This window comes from Oryx dammah, unplaced genomic scaffold (genome assembly GCF_014754425.2).
Source record: "Oryx dammah isolate SB20612 unplaced genomic scaffold, SCBI_Odam_1.1 HiC_scaffold_13, whole genome shotgun sequence".
Lineage (NCBI taxonomy): Eukaryota > Metazoa > Chordata > Mammalia > Artiodactyla > Bovidae > Oryx > Oryx dammah.
Window position 1 is genome coordinate 17,023,996 of NW_024070197.1, and position 16,883 is coordinate 17,040,878.

Here is a 16,883-nt window from a genome sequence, read left to right on the forward strand (position 1 = left end):
CAGCCTTTGCAGTTCCAAGTCCAGAGATGTTTGAGCATAAAGTCAATCGTTTGAGCAAGCTCTGGGAGTTGGTGATGGACATGGAAGCCTGGTGTGCTGCAGTCCATGGGGTTGCACAGAGTTGGACATGACTGAGTGACTGAACTGAATTGAACTGAACTGAAAGTCAGTACAGAGGAATCAGGTCTGAGAACTGGAGAGAGAGAGACTCAGATTTGGTGACACTGTTTGAAATCCTGGATCAAACTGGACCTGAAGTCCTGAAATTTTTTGGTTACATGAACCAACAAATTCCCTCTTCCATTTTTGGCAGGTGGCTAGTTGGGCTCAACTCCATTTCTCCCATTTTCTTTGGTAATGGAGTTTTAGTAGGGTATGTGCCAGCCAGGTGGAAATGAGACTTCCCAGCCTCCCTTGCAGTGGATGTTGCCAACTGACTAATTCCTCAGCAATGGAATGTGACTGCAAGTGAAACTTGCTTAAGAGAAAATAGCTTGCCCTTCACTTCTGCTCTTTCTCCTTCCAAGCTGGCTTCAGTATGGACATGGGCATGACGCAGCTCCAATCACATGGGTCAGATCAACACCTGGGGCATAGAGGATGGTGAAGCAGGAAAGTAAAAGAGATTGGGGTTTCTCACATCTGGGCTGTTTGGCAAATGAGCAATAGCATCCATTTAAGCTGTTCTCTCTCAGGAGTCTCTTTGATACAGCATCTATTAATTTTTTGTTGGGGGGGGATGCACCATTCAGCTTCTGACCAGGGATTGAACCTGGGCCACAGCTCTGAAAGCCTGGAGCCCTAATCACTAGGCTTCTGGGGAGTTCCTGTTACAGCATCTAAACCTGACCAACACAGGGCTGAAGATGGCTGCATAGTGTGTGTGTGTATGCGGGGGGTAGGGGGGCGGGGGTGTTCTTATGAGATCCTAGGGGCAGTTGACAGAAGTGCTGAGGTGTGAAACAGGAAGAAAGAAGGAAAACAGCAGAGACAGCAATGTGGGAAAAGTCCTTCTGGTTAAAAAATGAGAATAAATAGACTTTGATTTTGGAGTGATGGAAATTCTTTGGAGATAGAGTTGGTGATTGCACAATACCGATATATTCAATGGTACTACACTGTTCACTTTAAAATGGTGAATTTTATGAATTTTATGATTTTCATCTGGATAAATTAAAAAAAAAAAGCATGCCTGAAGTTCAAATTGCAATTTTAATTCTCATGACATAACTCCCCTCCTTTGCCCTCCAAATCTCTTCAGCAGAATTCATTGGCTACATCTCTCCTGTGGGTGTGTTTTGGTCAGGAGCGTGAAAACTGAACAAGGTCTGCAAAGACCTGGGTCAGAAGCAGAGAGAGCTGACAGGACAGCTCTATAAACCAGAGATGTTCTATAAACAGAAGGAGTTCAACAGAAGCAGGAATTCAGAGCCAGAGGGAACTGAGAGAACATTAATCCAAGTGGGGTTGTCAGAAATCCAAGTGTGGGAGGACTTTGTTGGTGGTCCAGTGGTTACAAACCTGCCATTCAAGGCAGGGGATGTGGGTTCTATCCCTAGTGGAGGAACTAAGATCCTACATGCCTCGGAGCAACTAATCCCATGGGCCACAGTACAAAAGATGCCACGTGATGCAATGAAGATCCCGCGTGCTGCAACTAAGACCTGATGCAGCCAAATAAATAAGTAAACAAATATTTTAAAAAAATAGAAATCATGGATGGCACTTTCAGCTTTGATGGGAGGAGGTTCAAGCAGTCTTTAGGGGGTTGCTGTGGTGCACATTGTTATCTTAGACAAAATTAACAACCAGCATCTTGTCCTCCCAGCTTGTGGCAAAGCTACCCTGATTTCACTCCGGGGGAGTCATCCTGTCACTGTCTCTTGTCTCGGGTACCCTCCTCATTAGGATAGATCTCATGACTCGTGCTAAGCCAGCTGGCACACTCCATTCTTTTGGGACACATGACCCAAGCTGGGCCCATCAGGACCAAGTAAATAAATTTCAGGAATTTTTAAAAAGTCTATTTGGGAAAGAGGTGCTTCCTTTCTCTGCCCATGAGCTGGGATGATATGAATCACTTTGAGGATGGAGTTAATCCAGAAGAAGTGAAGCTGAAAGTTGGAGTCCTCATTCGAGCCCTGAATCAAGCCAGGCCTGCAGGCTGCTCTGTGTCCAGGCTTTGCAGTTGGGTGTACCTATTCAATCCTATTTCTCTGCTGAAACCAAACTGGTTTGGAGCTCTGCCTACAACTGCAATTAACCCAAACATGTTTGTCTTTCACATTGAAAGGACCCTGCTTCAGACACTACTTCCATGTTTTGGAAGTAATATAGGCTCACAATGCCGAACTTGAAACCCTAGAGGCCAGGTGTATATTGAAATTCAGAATTTTCCAGTGTTTAGAAGGTAAGATGACACATATATGAGGCTTCCTCAGTGGCTCAGGAGTAGAGAATCCACCTGCAATGCAGGAGATGCTGGAGCCCCCTGGATCAGGAAGATCCCCTGGATTAGGAAATGGCAAACCATTCTACTATTCTTGCCTGGAAAATCCCATGGACAGAGGAGCCTGGTGGGCTACCAAATTATCGGATATGACTGAGTGGCTGAGCACGCATCATGGCATATATATACCACCCAAAAACCCAGTGGGGCCTGGGGCAGCACCCTATAGTCAAATTCCTTACTATTTCTGCAGGGCAGCATCAGAATATTATTAAATAGAATGTGTAAAGATAAAAAAAAGAAGTCTTTGTTAGCTCAAGTCAGAGTTTCTCGACAAGTGCGTTTTAGCCTTGAATTGTGAAAATGCCATTTCAAAGATTTGGGATTTCAGAACTACAAACGGTGGACCTATAAATAATAATAGCTTCAACTCCCATATTACTCATTCTGGGTCTGACTGCTATGCATTTGTGCCATTCTTAGAATCATTCTGTAAAGTAAATATAAATATCGTTCCCATTTTACAAATGGGGAATCTGAGGCGAGGGTAGGTGAAGCAACTTGCCCAACATCACACAGCCAGGAGGCGGCAGAAGGAGGATTTGAACCCAGCCTGCAGAGTCTGTCTTTTGTTGATGTTATCTGCCTCTTCTGGGTGTTGGTGTGCCTTTGGGGACCCCTTCCGTGGCCCTGGGCCCCTTTCCACTTTAGGAGCTAAAACCCAGCCCACCATCTGCCCTGCAGTGACTCACCTCCACGAGAAAGAAGTCCTTGAAGTTTGTGTCAGTCAGTAGGATGGCCTTCTCCTCAGGGATGCCACCCAGGATGAGCACAGGTGTCTGGTCCACAGTGTACCACAGCGGCCTCGATGGGACATTCACAAAGTACTGGGGTATCAGATGGAAGAGCTGCGGGGCAGGGGCCAGAGGGCTGCTCAACAACCCCCTCTCTTCCCACGGTTCTGTCTCATTTAAGATAAAACCTAAAGAACTTACCCTGACTCACAAGGCCATGCGCAATTTGCCTCCATCACCTCTCTGACCTCATCCTCCACCACTCTCCCCCTTGCTCACTTTCTCCCGGCCACATGGGCTTCCTCACTGGTTCTCAGAGCCTTCACACCAACTGTTCCCTCTGCTCGAAATGCTCTTCTAGTAACCACATAACTCCTGCTCTGCTCCACCAAGACTGTACTCAAATGTCGACCTTCTCAATTACACCTTTCTTGCCATCCCCTCCTGTGTGTGAGCTCAGTTGTGTCTGACTCTTTGTGAGCCCATGGACTGTAGCCCACCAGGCTCCTCTGTCCATGGGATTTCCCAGGCAAGAATACTAGAGTGGGTTGCCATTTCTTACTCCAGGGGATCTTCTTGACCCAGGGATCAAACCCGAGTCTCCTATGTCTTCTGCACTGGCAGATAGATTTTTTTAGCCCTAAGCCACCTGGGAAGCCCCCGCCACCCCCTCTTACAGGGACCTAATTCCCCTCACTCTGAACTCTCCCCAGTGCACTGACCACTTTTTAACCTGCTGTGGAATTAACTTGATCTCATGTGTGCTGGTCTGGTGTCTGTCTCTCCCACTAGACTGTCAGCTCAGAGAGAGGGCACGGTTTTGGGTCTGTGTGTTCACTGTTATGTTACCATGGCGCCACACTCTGTGCTCAGGAAGTGCCTACTGAATGAATGAATGCACTGTGATTAAGAATATGGGTGCAGGAGTCAGGTAGACATATTACAAGTCTGTGGGCAAATGGCTCCATCCTTTTGGGGCCTCAGTTTGCTCCTCTTTAAAATGGGTATACTAGAGGACCTACTCTCACAGGTCACTGTCAAGACTTAACGTGTACTTAGCAGAGCATGGCACTGGGGCCCTTCCCATCACGGAAGCCCCCTCACCTCATTTCCCACAGTGAATTGGAGTTCCTGGTCTCGCCCATGCTCCAGGAAGCCGTTGATGTTCACATGAAACCTGGAGGTGGGTGTGGGGCAAGCACAGGTGTGGGCTCTGGCTGCTGCCAGAGCTCACAGCCACTTCCCTGCCCCTTTCCCTCCCTGAGGACCCCTCTTGTCTTCTATGGGAATCCGGAAATTAGGAAGCCCCTCCCAGAGTCTCCGTGCCTCACCCAGCCCGGGATCAGGAAAGGGCACCTTTTATTGGGAATGAAGGGCCCCAGGCCATTGCTGCTAACGTCCACGCGCATGACCACGCTGCCGTTCTTCATGGGCATGGGCGTGTACCAGCTCATGAGACACACCTCCTCTGCGTCACATCTCTCTGCTGGCAGGTGGTAGGCACTGAGGCTGCTGGGGCCTTCCAGTAGCCTCCTCCCACCCCGGCCACAAACCACTGGGATCTTCCCACAACTCAACTTGGCATGCTCCATTCTCAGCCATGGATCCCCTGGGGCCTCTGTGTGGCCCCATCTGGGCCCCGGAACCTGCTGAGGCCTCCTTGGCCACCCGCCTCCCAGGTCAGAGATCCCTGTGAGGCCCCCAAACACCCCCACATCCCCACCAGGTCATAGGCCCCTCTGACGTTCCTAGCCGCCCCTTGAGACCATGAACCTTGCTGAGGTTCCCTGGCCACGCCCACACGGCCACGCCCCCACCCACCAGGCAGGCTGTGACCCTCCAGGCTCACCTGGGCTGCGGAAGGGGGCTGCCTCCATCTGGATCTGCAGCTGCTCTATCTTCCAGCGATGGAAGTTGACTGGGGACTGGAAGGTGACCAGCACCACTGGCTTCAGCCCTGTCAGGTGGCCCTTGCGGACCAGGGCCTCAGAGGACTGAGGGTGAGATGGCCCCACAGGGTGTCCTTAATAGAGCCTGTGGGTCCCCCTGCCTTGACCCCACCTTTACTAGCCTGCCATCCTCCTAGGCTGGGTCAGGAGAACAGACTCTCCACCGTGGGAAGGTCAGAGAACACGTTCTAGGTTTGGGGCTCGGGAGGGGGATGGGACCAGTCTAGGAGAGGGGCTGAGATGCTTTCGGCTGGGAGGGGGTCAGGAGGTCTTCCCGGAGGAGGTGAGTCCAGTGCAAGGTCCTCAGACAGAAATTAGACATAGGGAATGCATAGGGCAAAAAAGCATGGGATAAACAAAAAAGGTAAAGGTGGGAGCACCTGGCACCCATAACTACTAGCAGCCTCTTCCCTCATTCAGGGATTCCATTCTTACTCTTGGGGCTTCTGGTTTAGGGACTGGGATCTGGGGTATGATGGGGCAGTTAGCCCCTGGAGAAAGGCATGGCAACCCACTCCAGTATTCTTGCTTGGAGAATCTCATGGACAGAGGAGCCTGGAGGGGCTACAGTCCATAGGGTCACAAAAAGTCAATCATGACTGAGGTGACTTAGCAAGCAGGCAGGCAGGGGCAGTTAGAAAGGATCTAGGGACGAGGGTGACCAGGCGGCCAGGGACAACCTCCCAGAAATGCCAGGATCCTGGCTGGGCTAAGAAGGGAGGGCAGGGCTTAGAGCAGCCCCCAACCTTTTTGGCACCAGGGACCAGTTTAGTGGGGACTAAATTTTTCCCCTGACCACGGTTGGGGTGGGGGAAGGTTTTGGGATGATTCAAGTGCATTACATTCATTGTGCACTTTATTCCTATCATTACAACATCAGCTCCACCTCAGAACGTCAGGCGTTAGATCCCAGAGTCTGGGGACCCCTGACTTAGCATGGAGATGGACGGAGGAAGACATGTATTCTGGGGTATGTGCTGTGCTGTGTTTAGTCATTCAGTTGTGTCCAACTCTGCGATCCCATGAACTGTAGCCTGCCAGGGTCCTCTGTCCATGGGGATTCTCAGGCAAGAATACTGGAGTGGGTGGCCATGGCCCTCCTCCAGGGGATCTTCCCAACTCAGGGATGGAACCCAGGTCTCCCACACTGCAGGAGGATTCTTTACCATCTGAGCCACCAGGGAAGCCCATGCATACTGGAGTGGGTAGCCTATTCCTTCTCCAGAGGATCGTCCCAACCCAGGAATCAAACTGGGGTCTCCTGCATCGCAGGGGGATTCTTTACCAGCTGAGCTACCAAGGAAAGCCTGTTCTAGGGTATAGAACAGCATTAATATTTCATTTTTTGACCAGATCATGCGGTATGCAGGTCCCTCATAAGTGATCAAACCCATGCTCCTGGCACTGGGAGTATGGAGTCTTACCCACTGGACCACCAGGGAAGTCTCTAGAAGAGCATTAGCAAAGGCTTGGAGGCATCCCCAAGAGACAGCTGTGCTCAAGTCACTCTGGGCAGGGGTGTGGGGGGAGCTATGAGACACGGGTGGGAGACTTAATGAGTCTTATTCCTTTGGCACAGGCCTTCATCCTGAGGAATGCCTCGGCCCGGGCCCTTTCAATCCTGCCCCCTACACCTGTCCCAGCCCTACCTCTGGCTTCCAATCACAGGGGAGCAGGTGCTGGTGTGTTGGGGACCTCTTCCTTATCAGGACTATACTGGCCACAACTGCCCTGGTGCTGTCCACCCTTAACTCTTGTCTGGACCAAGCATCAGCCTCCTTCCTGTCTCCTTGCTCCTGCTCTGCCCCCCATTCAGCCTGTTAACACCTGAATCCCATTGCATCCCTCCTCTGTTCAAAACCTCATGGCTTCATCTCACTAGAGAGAAAGCCAGGTCTCACTCTCCCCTCCCACGGTCCCCCTCGCTCAGTCTGCTCCAGCCACACACGGGCTCTGGGCAGTTCCTCACATACACCGGCTTCAGTCCTATTTCAGGGCTACTGCACCTGCTGTTCCTTCGGCCCCAATGTTTTCCCCAGTTCTCTCCCTTTTCATCATTCAGGCCTCTGCTCAAGCTCTTCAGAGATCTTCCCCAACCATTCCAGCTAACGCCTTCACCTCATTTTATTTTCATCTTTGCACTGATTACACTAATAAGTTGTTTTCTGTATTTACTTGTTGATTGTCTGCTTCCCTGGTGGGCTGAATCCAGAAGAAAAAGCAGGGCACATTGTTTATCACTGTACCGCTTCCCCACCCCGTTGTGGAAAAAAAAAAGGGGGTCTGACTCAGAGTTCAGTGTTGCATGAACAGATGAAGGAATGACTATCAGGCTTTCACAGATAAGGAGAGAAGGTTTATGGAGTCAACTCTCTGCCCAAGTCACACTCTAGAAACTTATTGCTAGTGTTCACTTTCTATGAGCCAGCCACTGTGCTCAGTGCTTCACACATATTTAATCATTTTATGAAGTGGGTATGATCATTATTGTAGTAGCCTGGTTAAGGAAGAGGAGACTTTGGTACAGAGAAGTTAAGTGACTTGCCTGAGATCACTCAGCTGTTATGAGCAGGACTGGGGTTTGAAGCCAGGCAGCCTGGCTTCAGAGCTCAAAGGATTCACTATCATGCTATACTCCTCCAGATAAGTATGAGTCCATGGTAGATTCAAACCCAGGTCTGTAGCCTTCGAATTTCAGTTCTAAACCACAACATTCTGCTTCTTTCAGTCAAAACAATCTTAAATAAGAACGAATTTGGAAGACTCAAACTTCCCAATTTGAAAGTTACTACAAAGCTACAGTGATCAAAACAGTGTGGTACTGGCATATGGACAGACATATAGAACAATGGAATAGAATTATATCCAGAAATATACCCTTATACTTATAGTCAATTGATTTTTGACAAGGATGTCAAGACAATTCAATGAGGAAAGAATAATCTTTTCAGTCCTGGCATAACTGGATATTCACGGGTAAAAATTAGACCCCTACCTCACACCATATACAAAAACTAACTCAAAATGAATCAAAGGCCTGAACATAAGACCTAAAACAAACAAACAAACTCTTAGAAGAAAACATGGGAGTAAATTTTCATGACTTCTGGTTAGGTAAAGCCTTAGACAACACCAAAAGGACCTGTAACAAATGAAAAAAAATTTGAAAATTGGGCTTTATCAAAAATTAAAACTGTGGTGCCATTGTATGATATGTGAATTATATCTCAATAAATGTAAAGCTTTAGTGCTTTAAAGGACATCATTAAGAAAGTGAAAGGACATGGAAAGTGAAAAATATTTACAAATTATATATCTGAAAAGAAACTATTTTCCAGTATAAAAAGAAATTTTATAATGTGACAATAAAAAGACAAATAACCCAGTTTTTAAATGGGCAAAGGATCTGAACAGACATTTCTCCTAAGAAGATAGATAAATGGCTAACAGGCATATGAAAAGATGTTCAACATCATTAGTTATGAGGCAAATACAAATCAAAACCACACTGAGATACCATTTCACACATACTAGATGGCAAGAATCAAAGAAATGGACAATAACAAATGACAATATAGAAAAAATGGACCCCTCATACACTGTTTATAAGAATGTAAAATGACATGGATTTGCTTTGGAAAACAGCCCGGCAAGTCCTCAAAAGTGAAACAGAGTTATCATGTGACCCAGAAATTAACTTCCTAGGTATATACTGAAGATAACTGAAAACAGATGCTTTTATAAATGCAGCATCATTCATAATGACCACCCTCAAAGTGGAAATAACTCAAATCACCATCACTTAATGAATGGCTAAGCAAAATGTAGCACATCTGTACAACTGAATATTGTTGTTCAGTCGCCCAATCGTGTCTGACTCTGTAACTCTATGGACTGCAGCATGTCAGGCCTTCCTGTCCCTCCCCACCTCCCAGAGCTTGCCCAAGTTCAAGTCCATTGCATCGGTGACTCAGCCATAAAAAGGAAATACTGATGATCCATGTTATAACATGGATGGGTCTTGAAAACATGTTAAGTGGAAGAAGTCAGATACAAAAGGCCACATATTGCTTGATTCCATTCTTATATGAAATGTCCAGAATAAACAATTTCACAGAAGTAGAAAACAGATTAGTGGTCTCCAGGTGCAGCTTGCAGAATTTTAGTTCCCCAACCAGGGATCAAACCTATGCTCCCTGCACAGCAAGCCGGGAGTCCTAGCCACGGACCACCAGGGAACTCTTGAATTGTGTATTTTTAAATGGTGAACTTTAGGACATGTGAATTCTATCTCAATTTAAAAAAATATTTTCTTTACTTTATGAGGAAAATATGTGTCTTTTTCTTTTTGACCCCAATATCTGGCACGTGGGATCCTAGTTCCCTGACCAGGGGCCCAACCTGTGCCTCCTACAGTGGAAGCTTTCAGTCTTAACCACTGGACCACCAGGGAAGTCCTTATATCTCTCTGGTTTTTTTTTTTTTTTTTTTAATGGAAATTAAAAGCTAATAAAGACCAACTATGTGCCTGGTGAGATATCAGGAATCTTGAATCTTTAAGGTCCTTAGGGTTCAATGGTGCCATGCCTATTTAAATATTAGAAAGGGGGAAAAATGAGGCCCCAACAGAATAAACATCCCCTGCCCCTGCACCCACTCACCACTTCTCCTGTGCAGGAGTAGTTGATCTTCAGGTAGTAAGGAAAGCCCAAGTATGTCTGCAAGAAGATGGTGAGCAAATGTCCAGAGCCCAGAAGGCTGCAGCTCCAGGACCTCTCCCATTCGCCTGCCCCTAGTCCCCTCACCTCGTCCCGGTCGATGGGTGCGTCCACTAGCAGGTCGAACACTTTGTCCACTGTGTACAGCTCTTGATCGACGAAATGATCGATCGCGTCGTTCTTGCCTACTGACTCTAAGTTGTTCAGGACAACCTGCCAGGTGCACTCCTGGGTTTCCTGTATCGCCCACAACCTCCACGGTGCCAACAGCACCACCAGCAGTGCCCACAGCGCCCGCAGGACTCGGAGCCTCGGCCACGGAGCAGGGCCAGCAGGAAACATCTCGGGCAAGTGGGTAACGTGGCTTCAACCTGGAGAAGGCGGAGGTCACCAGCCGGCCAGACTGTTCTTGGTAGGCGCCGTCTTAGATCCCGCCTTATTCCTGCGCCCCGCCCAGGCCCTGCTCCTGGTCCCGCCTCTGCTTAGATGTCTGGCCCCACCCCTATTCTTGCTCCTCGCTCCACTCCTACTTTTGCTCCTCGCTCCAGTCCTGTTCTTGCTCCACGTTCCTCTCCTGCTCTCGCTCCTGGCTCCGCCTGTGCTCTTGCTCCTGGCTTCTCTCCTGTTCTTGCTCCTGGCTCCACCTCTGCTCCAGACCTCCCGCCGGCAACTACCGCTCTTCCGGACCCTGCCTCTGCTGCTACTCCTGGGCTCTCCCCTACTGTTGCTCCTGGCCATGCCCCTACCCCTGGTTTCGCCCCGTCTCCCAGGCTCACCCCTTAAACTTGCCCTATCCTTCTTTGCTCTGCCTGTGCTCTGCCTCCGACCCCTACTCTTCAGTCGGTCTCTATTTCTGTTTCCCGGTTTAGCTATGCCCCACCTATTGCCCCCAGTTCCTCTCCTCCCATACCTGAGCCTGGCTCCGCCCCCACGTCTTGCCCCGCCCCCCCACATTTCTCCGCACCGCCCCTTTCTCCGTGCTCGGGACCTGCCCGGGTACCAGATCCTGCCTCTAGACCTGTCCCTCCCTCGAACCTGTACCTTCCCCATGCCCCACCTCTTCCCCTGTCCTCGCTTTGACTTCTCTCCTGTAGCTTGCCCCTCGCTCGGCTTCTGCGCCTTGTCCCTCCCCTTATCGATTCGCCCTCCCCCCTCATCCTGGGAGAGATGTTCTTCCCAAGCCCGTTCCTTGCCCCGCCCCCTCCTGTGACCCCGCCCCTTCTCGTTGGAGACCCTTTCTTTGCCTCGGGAACTCTCGTCGCCATTGGCCTTCCGCTCGCTCCGCACCCTCTCTTCGCCCTGCACCTCCTCGTTCCCTGCCGGCGCTGCCTTGTCTGTCAGCACTTTCTCGGTCCTCACCTTCCCCCTGAACCGCGGTACCTTGTCTCCTCCCCTGTTCTCGCCACCTCTTTCCATGCCCTGGATAGCCCAGCTCTAAGCTCCGCCTCTTCTAGCCCCGCCCCTATTCATCGCCCGGCTTCTTTTCTTGGCCTCTCCAGGCTCCTCGCCCCGCCCTCTCTCCGCCCTGCCCCTCCTGTGCCCAGTCCCTGGTCTCTTCTCCTTTTCCTCAGCCTTTCCCCGCCTCTCCTCCCCCGGTCCCTCTCCTCCCCTTCTTAACCCCGCCCCCACCCCCTGCATCCCTCCCAGGGAGGCCCCAGGCACTCCCTCTTCTCCCTGCCCGGTGGTACCTGTCACTAAGTTAAAACCGGTCAACCGTCACTCTGCCGCTCCAGTCCCGCCCCTCTTGCCCGGTCTCAAAATGGCCGCCTACACTTCCACAACCGACTTCTTTTCGCGAGGCACGCCTGCTGCACCAGCCTGTCTCCGTGGTAACGCGCTTCCCGACTAGCGCTTAAGGCTTGAGGGACCGAGGGAGGGAGAAACTCAACAGTCGCGCGGGCCCTGGACTGCAGAGGGAGCTGCGGACGAAGTTTGTGATAGGAAGGCCTTCAGGGAGTTCCTGTTGGTGGTTCTGGCCTACTTATCCTTCTACCCAATCAAACTTTGATATCACAGTTCTAGTGAAAAAAAAAAAAAAATTAGGTCTCTGTGTGGGAAATTAATCTGACTGCGGTTTAACACCCTCTTCTGCAGAATAAAGACAAAGGCAGTCATCTCAAGAAGTCAATAAGATAACACGTGAAGAGTACCTGGCACAAATCAATATTCAATAAGTTAACAGTTTTCATTGGTACTCTTGACGCCTAACAGTTAAGGACTCAGACCGTCTTTTCATTTTATTTTGCCGCTGGGATCATAGTTACCCCACCAGTGACTGAACCCGAGCCCCTTGGAGTGGAAGCCTGGAGTCCCTGCCACTGAACCGCCACGGAATTCCCCAGACCATGACTTTCTGATGGACTGCAAAGCTGACTTTAAACTCCAGTGGTTTTAAACTTTAGAGTGCATTAGACTCAATCAGAAAGTGAAAGTGAAGTCACTCAGTCGCTCAGTCGTGCAGACTCTTAGTGACCCCATGGACTGCAGCCTACCAGGCTCCTCCATACATGGGATTTTCCAGGCAAGAGTACTGGAGTGGGTTGCCATTGCCTTCAGAAGGGCTTGTTAAAACAGGTTGTTAGGCTCCACCCCCTTGGACTGCAAGGAGATCCAACCAGTCCATTCTGAAGGAGATCAGCCCTGGGATTTCGTTGGAAGGAATGATGGTAAAGCTGAAACTCCAGTACTCTGGCCACCTCATGCGAAGAGTTGACTCATTGGAAAAGACTCTGATGCTGGGAGGGATTGGGGGCAGGAGGAGAAGGGGACGACAGAGGATGAGATGGCTGGATGGCATCACTGACTCGATGGACATGAGTCTGAGTGAACTCTGGGAGTTGGTGATGGACAGGGAGGCCTGGTGTGCTGCGATTCATGGGGTCACAAAGAGTCGGACACGACTGAGCGACTGAACTGAACTGAACTGAAGTCTTTAGATGGGGCTGGAGCATTTGTATTCCACGTGATGCTGATACTAATGGTTTGGGGACAACACCCTGGGAACCTTCCATACCTCCCCAGGACCCCAGGGAAACATCCAAACTAAATTGTTTTCCAGAGTTCTGTATAATGTCCCTCCTATCCACTCATCTGTTTCTCTCTGTGGTCCAAAGCCTAGTCTTGAATATCCTTGATCCAGTATGCTGGCTCTCCTCCGAACTGTGCACACACTGTAGACCCCTTCTGGAATACTATTCCCTACTTTGTCACCATCTGAGCACTTTCCTTCCTTCATGTCTTGTCTGTGATACAAGAGCAGCCCTCATCCCTCCCCTGACCACACTAGGCTATGGCTGCCTGGGAGTGCGTCTCTGTTTCCCACTGCATCACAGGCTCTGTGAGGGCAGGCCTGGGGCTTTGTCAACCATTGTTGTTTCAAATTCTGTGCAACACAGTGCAGAATAAGTGTTCCATGTAAATAAAGAGCTGATGAAAGTCTGTGCCCCCCACCCCCTAGCCCATCCCCACAGACCAGGGAGGGTGACTTCATCTGAGGGAAGAAACTCAGCAGCTGTGTACCTGAGCCCTTCTAGATTCACAGAGGCAGAGAGACTGGGGTGTCTTCATGGTACTCCCTGACTCTGGAATATAACCGCCTCAGGAGAAAGTACTTCTGTTACTCACATGCCCAAGGTACACCCTACAGCTTCATTTATGCTAGCAAAAGACTAGCAGCCACCCACATGTCCATTAGTGAAACAGGGAAATAACTTGGACTTCCCCAGTGGCTCAGTGGTAAAGAATCCGCCCGCCAGTGAGGGAGCTGCAGGAGATGTGGGTTCGATCCCGGGGTCAGGAAGATTCCCTGGAGGAGGAAATGGCAGCCCACTCTAGTATTCTGTGGGATGTGTGTCCTAGAGGAGGCACAGCGGACATAAAAAAGGATGTAAGGGACTTCCCTGATGGTGCAGTGGATAATAATCCATCTGCCATGCAGGGGACACAGGTTTGATCCCTGGTCTGGGAAGATTCCACATGCTGAGGAGCAACGAAGCCCGTGTACCACAATTTCTGAGCTGATGGGCTGCAACTACTGAAGCCTACAAGCTTTAGGGCCTGTGAGCCACAACTAATGAGCCCCTGTCCTACAACTACTGAAGCCTGTGCTCATGTACTGCAACAAAGGGTAGCCCTTGCTCACTGCAGCTAGAGAAAGCCCACACACAGCAATGAAGACCTAGTGCAACCCCAAATAAAAATAAAGAAAAGGATATGAGACCTACCCTTGTGCCTCTGAAATGATCTCTGAATGACACTGAGTTGGTAAAAAAAAAAAAAAAAGCAAGGTGCAGAAAGAGAATATTAGAAAAGCATATAAAAATTATATATGCATATATGAGACATATAATATGAAAAAAGTGCAGAAATGAGCCAATATTTTATTGAGCACCAGACACTGTTCTAAGAGCTTTACAGATATTGCTTAATTCTCCAACAAGTCCACGAGGTAGGTGCTGTTATACCATTTCACAGATTGGCAAACAGCACAGGAAGGTGAAATGAGTGGCCCAAAACTACAGACTTAGGAATGACAGAGTTCAGATTTATACCCAGGGACTTTGCCTCCAGAGTCTGTGATTGTAATTACCTCACCATTCAGTACCACTTTTGCAACGTGAAAGAAAAAAAATTGACACACGTATACACACAGGTATATTGCTGGTACATGCCTAGGAGGCCTGAGAAAATCTGTCATCACAGCCTACATACAGGAGAAAGACTTATTTCTATTGAATATTCTTCTACTTTTTCCATTTTTAAGTGTGCACTTTTTTTTTTTTTAAGTATTGGTTTCTTTTAGAGGAAGGAATTTGGAAGGAGAAGTGGTGGGGAGCAGAAGCCAGATCACGCAGGCACCTTCCTCCCTCAAGCAACTGCCTCTCACCCAGCTGCTGACTTTAGCAGCAGGGTCAACAACTGTGCTGAGGAGCCAGGAAGGCTGGGAGACTGAGAAAGAACTGGACAGTGGATATTTCTGAGCCTCTATGTGGCAAGGTGACCAAAAAAAAACCAAAAATCCTCATCTAAATCCCCGTCTTGCACTTCCTGTGTGATATTGGATAAGTTATTTAACCTCTCTGGGCCTCCTGTCCTCATCTGCAATATGGAGAAGGTACCAGACTTAGAGAGTTGCTGAGAGCATAAAATAAATTCTGGTGTATCAAGAGCTTGGAACAGTGCCTGGCAGGTAGTAAATCCTATACAAGTGTTCTCTCTCATGTTATTAAAATGATTTTGTGTGACTTCTTCTGACAATGTTGACTTTTCCCTTTTTAAAAGTCTCTCAACTCTCACCAATATTTCCCACTCTCCTGGTTTTCCTACTCCTCTCTTGAACTTCCTTTCTGCCTCTTTTGTAAGTTTTTCTCTTTGGTTGAGGGGTCATTGCTCATCATATGGGACTATGTTAATTAGAAAAAGAAGTCTCCCCTGAAAAAAAAGAAAAAGAAGTCCCCTTTGGACATATTCAGCCTGGAACTTCTGCTCCAAGTTGTTTCCACCCTGCCCGCCAGGCAACCCTTATGCAGGTCCCTACCTGCATAATTATACATCATCACCCTGGCTGACTAGTTTCTTGATAGCTCCCATTACCCCAACTTTCTGCCTTTCTAATAGAAGCCCAGTTTTGTTCAAGTATTTACCAGCCTGCAAACTAAAACCTCAGCCCCAGCCTCAGTCCCTGGTGGCAGGGGGAATCCTGAGGAATTCAAGCTAATCATAGAGATGCCATGATCACTCTGGCCGATGATTGATTCAGGAGCCAATTTTGGTCAATGATATTGAAGAAGAAGTCTGCTGGGAGACACTGGGAAAAGGTTTCCTTCTTTCCAAAGAGGCACCATGGGAAGACACACCCCTTTCCCTCTTCTTGCACTAAAAATTAACATGTTTTATTGTGATGCCTGGACCTGTGGCAGCCACTTTGTGGCCATAAGGAGAGCCCATGTGGGAGCCAAGCCTTCAGCTGAGGGTAATAGAGCAGAGAGAGAGGGAACCAGGAAACACAAGACCCTCTTGGAGTTGTGAACTGTATCTTACCCAGAGATCTCTCCAACTCGGATGATATACAATATATAAACATCTTACTGTTTCAGTCAGTGCCAGTCAGGATTATGTTACTTGCAACCCAAATCTTTCCTTACTGATATATATATATATATATATATATATATATATATATATATATATATATATATACCCTATGGCTGATTTCTCAGGGCTGGTCTTCTCTTCATTCCCACCCAGGGCTGTCAATACCCACGTTCATAGTCTTGGTTTCCTCATCTGTCCGCAGCCTCAACCACCCCCTAAGTCCTTGCTCTGAGGGTCCTGTGACTTCCTGCTTCCTTCTCCTGGGTGTCCCTTTAGCCCTTCACAGCCACCATATTCCAAACAAGCCTCAACATCTCCCTACAAATTTGTTTTCTTACAGGTCCCCCACCTCGGGGGCAGCTGAGCATTGTTGGACCTTTCCCTGGCCTTGTCCCTCCCAAGTCTGTAAGCCTTATGGCCCGTCCACCTGGCCTTCTGAGCATCCCTTGACTTGCCCCCTCCTCCCCTTCCCTCAGCCTCACCCAGTCCCATTGTCTCCTGCTTCATTCCTGCCCCAGCCTCCCCTCGGCACCCAGCCTCAGTCTCCCCCCAACCCCACAAACACACAGCAGCAAAAGCCCAAATCTAACCATGGCCCTCTCCTGCTCAAATCCCTTCCATGGCTCTCTAGTGCCCTCAAGAAAGAAGCCAAGTTCCCAAGATGGTCATTTAAGGACACTTACAATGTGCCCACATCCAATGATAATACTGCATTATCTTCCTTATGTGTAAAGTACCCAGAACAGGGCCTAGCCAAAGAGATCATCCCAGAATAACATGGCAGGCTCTGTGAAACCATCTTTTGAATGATCATTATTGCCATTTTACTGATGAGGAAACCAAGGAAATAGGGGCAAAATGACCACCCAAAGACACGGGC

General features: G+C 48.9%; 1 protein-coding gene across 2 annotated transcripts in view; it reads right to left on the minus strand.

The window, feature by feature from the left end:
* CATSPERG (cation channel sperm associated auxiliary subunit gamma) overlaps nt 1-10,283 on the minus strand; it is a 28,794-nt gene extending 18,511 nt beyond the window's left edge. Inside the window, exons 1-6 of one of the 2 annotated variants that reach the window (XM_040252878.1) lie at nt 9,998-10,283; nt 9,857-9,910; nt 5,093-5,237; nt 4,600-4,726; nt 4,348-4,420; nt 3,202-3,357 (exon numbers count right to left, since the gene is read on the minus strand). In XM_040252878.1, coding sequence (XP_040108812.1) covers nt 3,202-3,357; nt 4,348-4,420; nt 4,600-4,726; nt 5,093-5,237; nt 9,857-9,910; nt 9,998-10,252 — 810 coding nt within the window. In that variant the 5' untranslated portion in view covers nt 10,253-10,283. The other variant, XM_040252877.1, reaches the window with a different exon arrangement.
* Nucleotides 10,284-16,883: the final 6,600 nt, after the last annotated feature.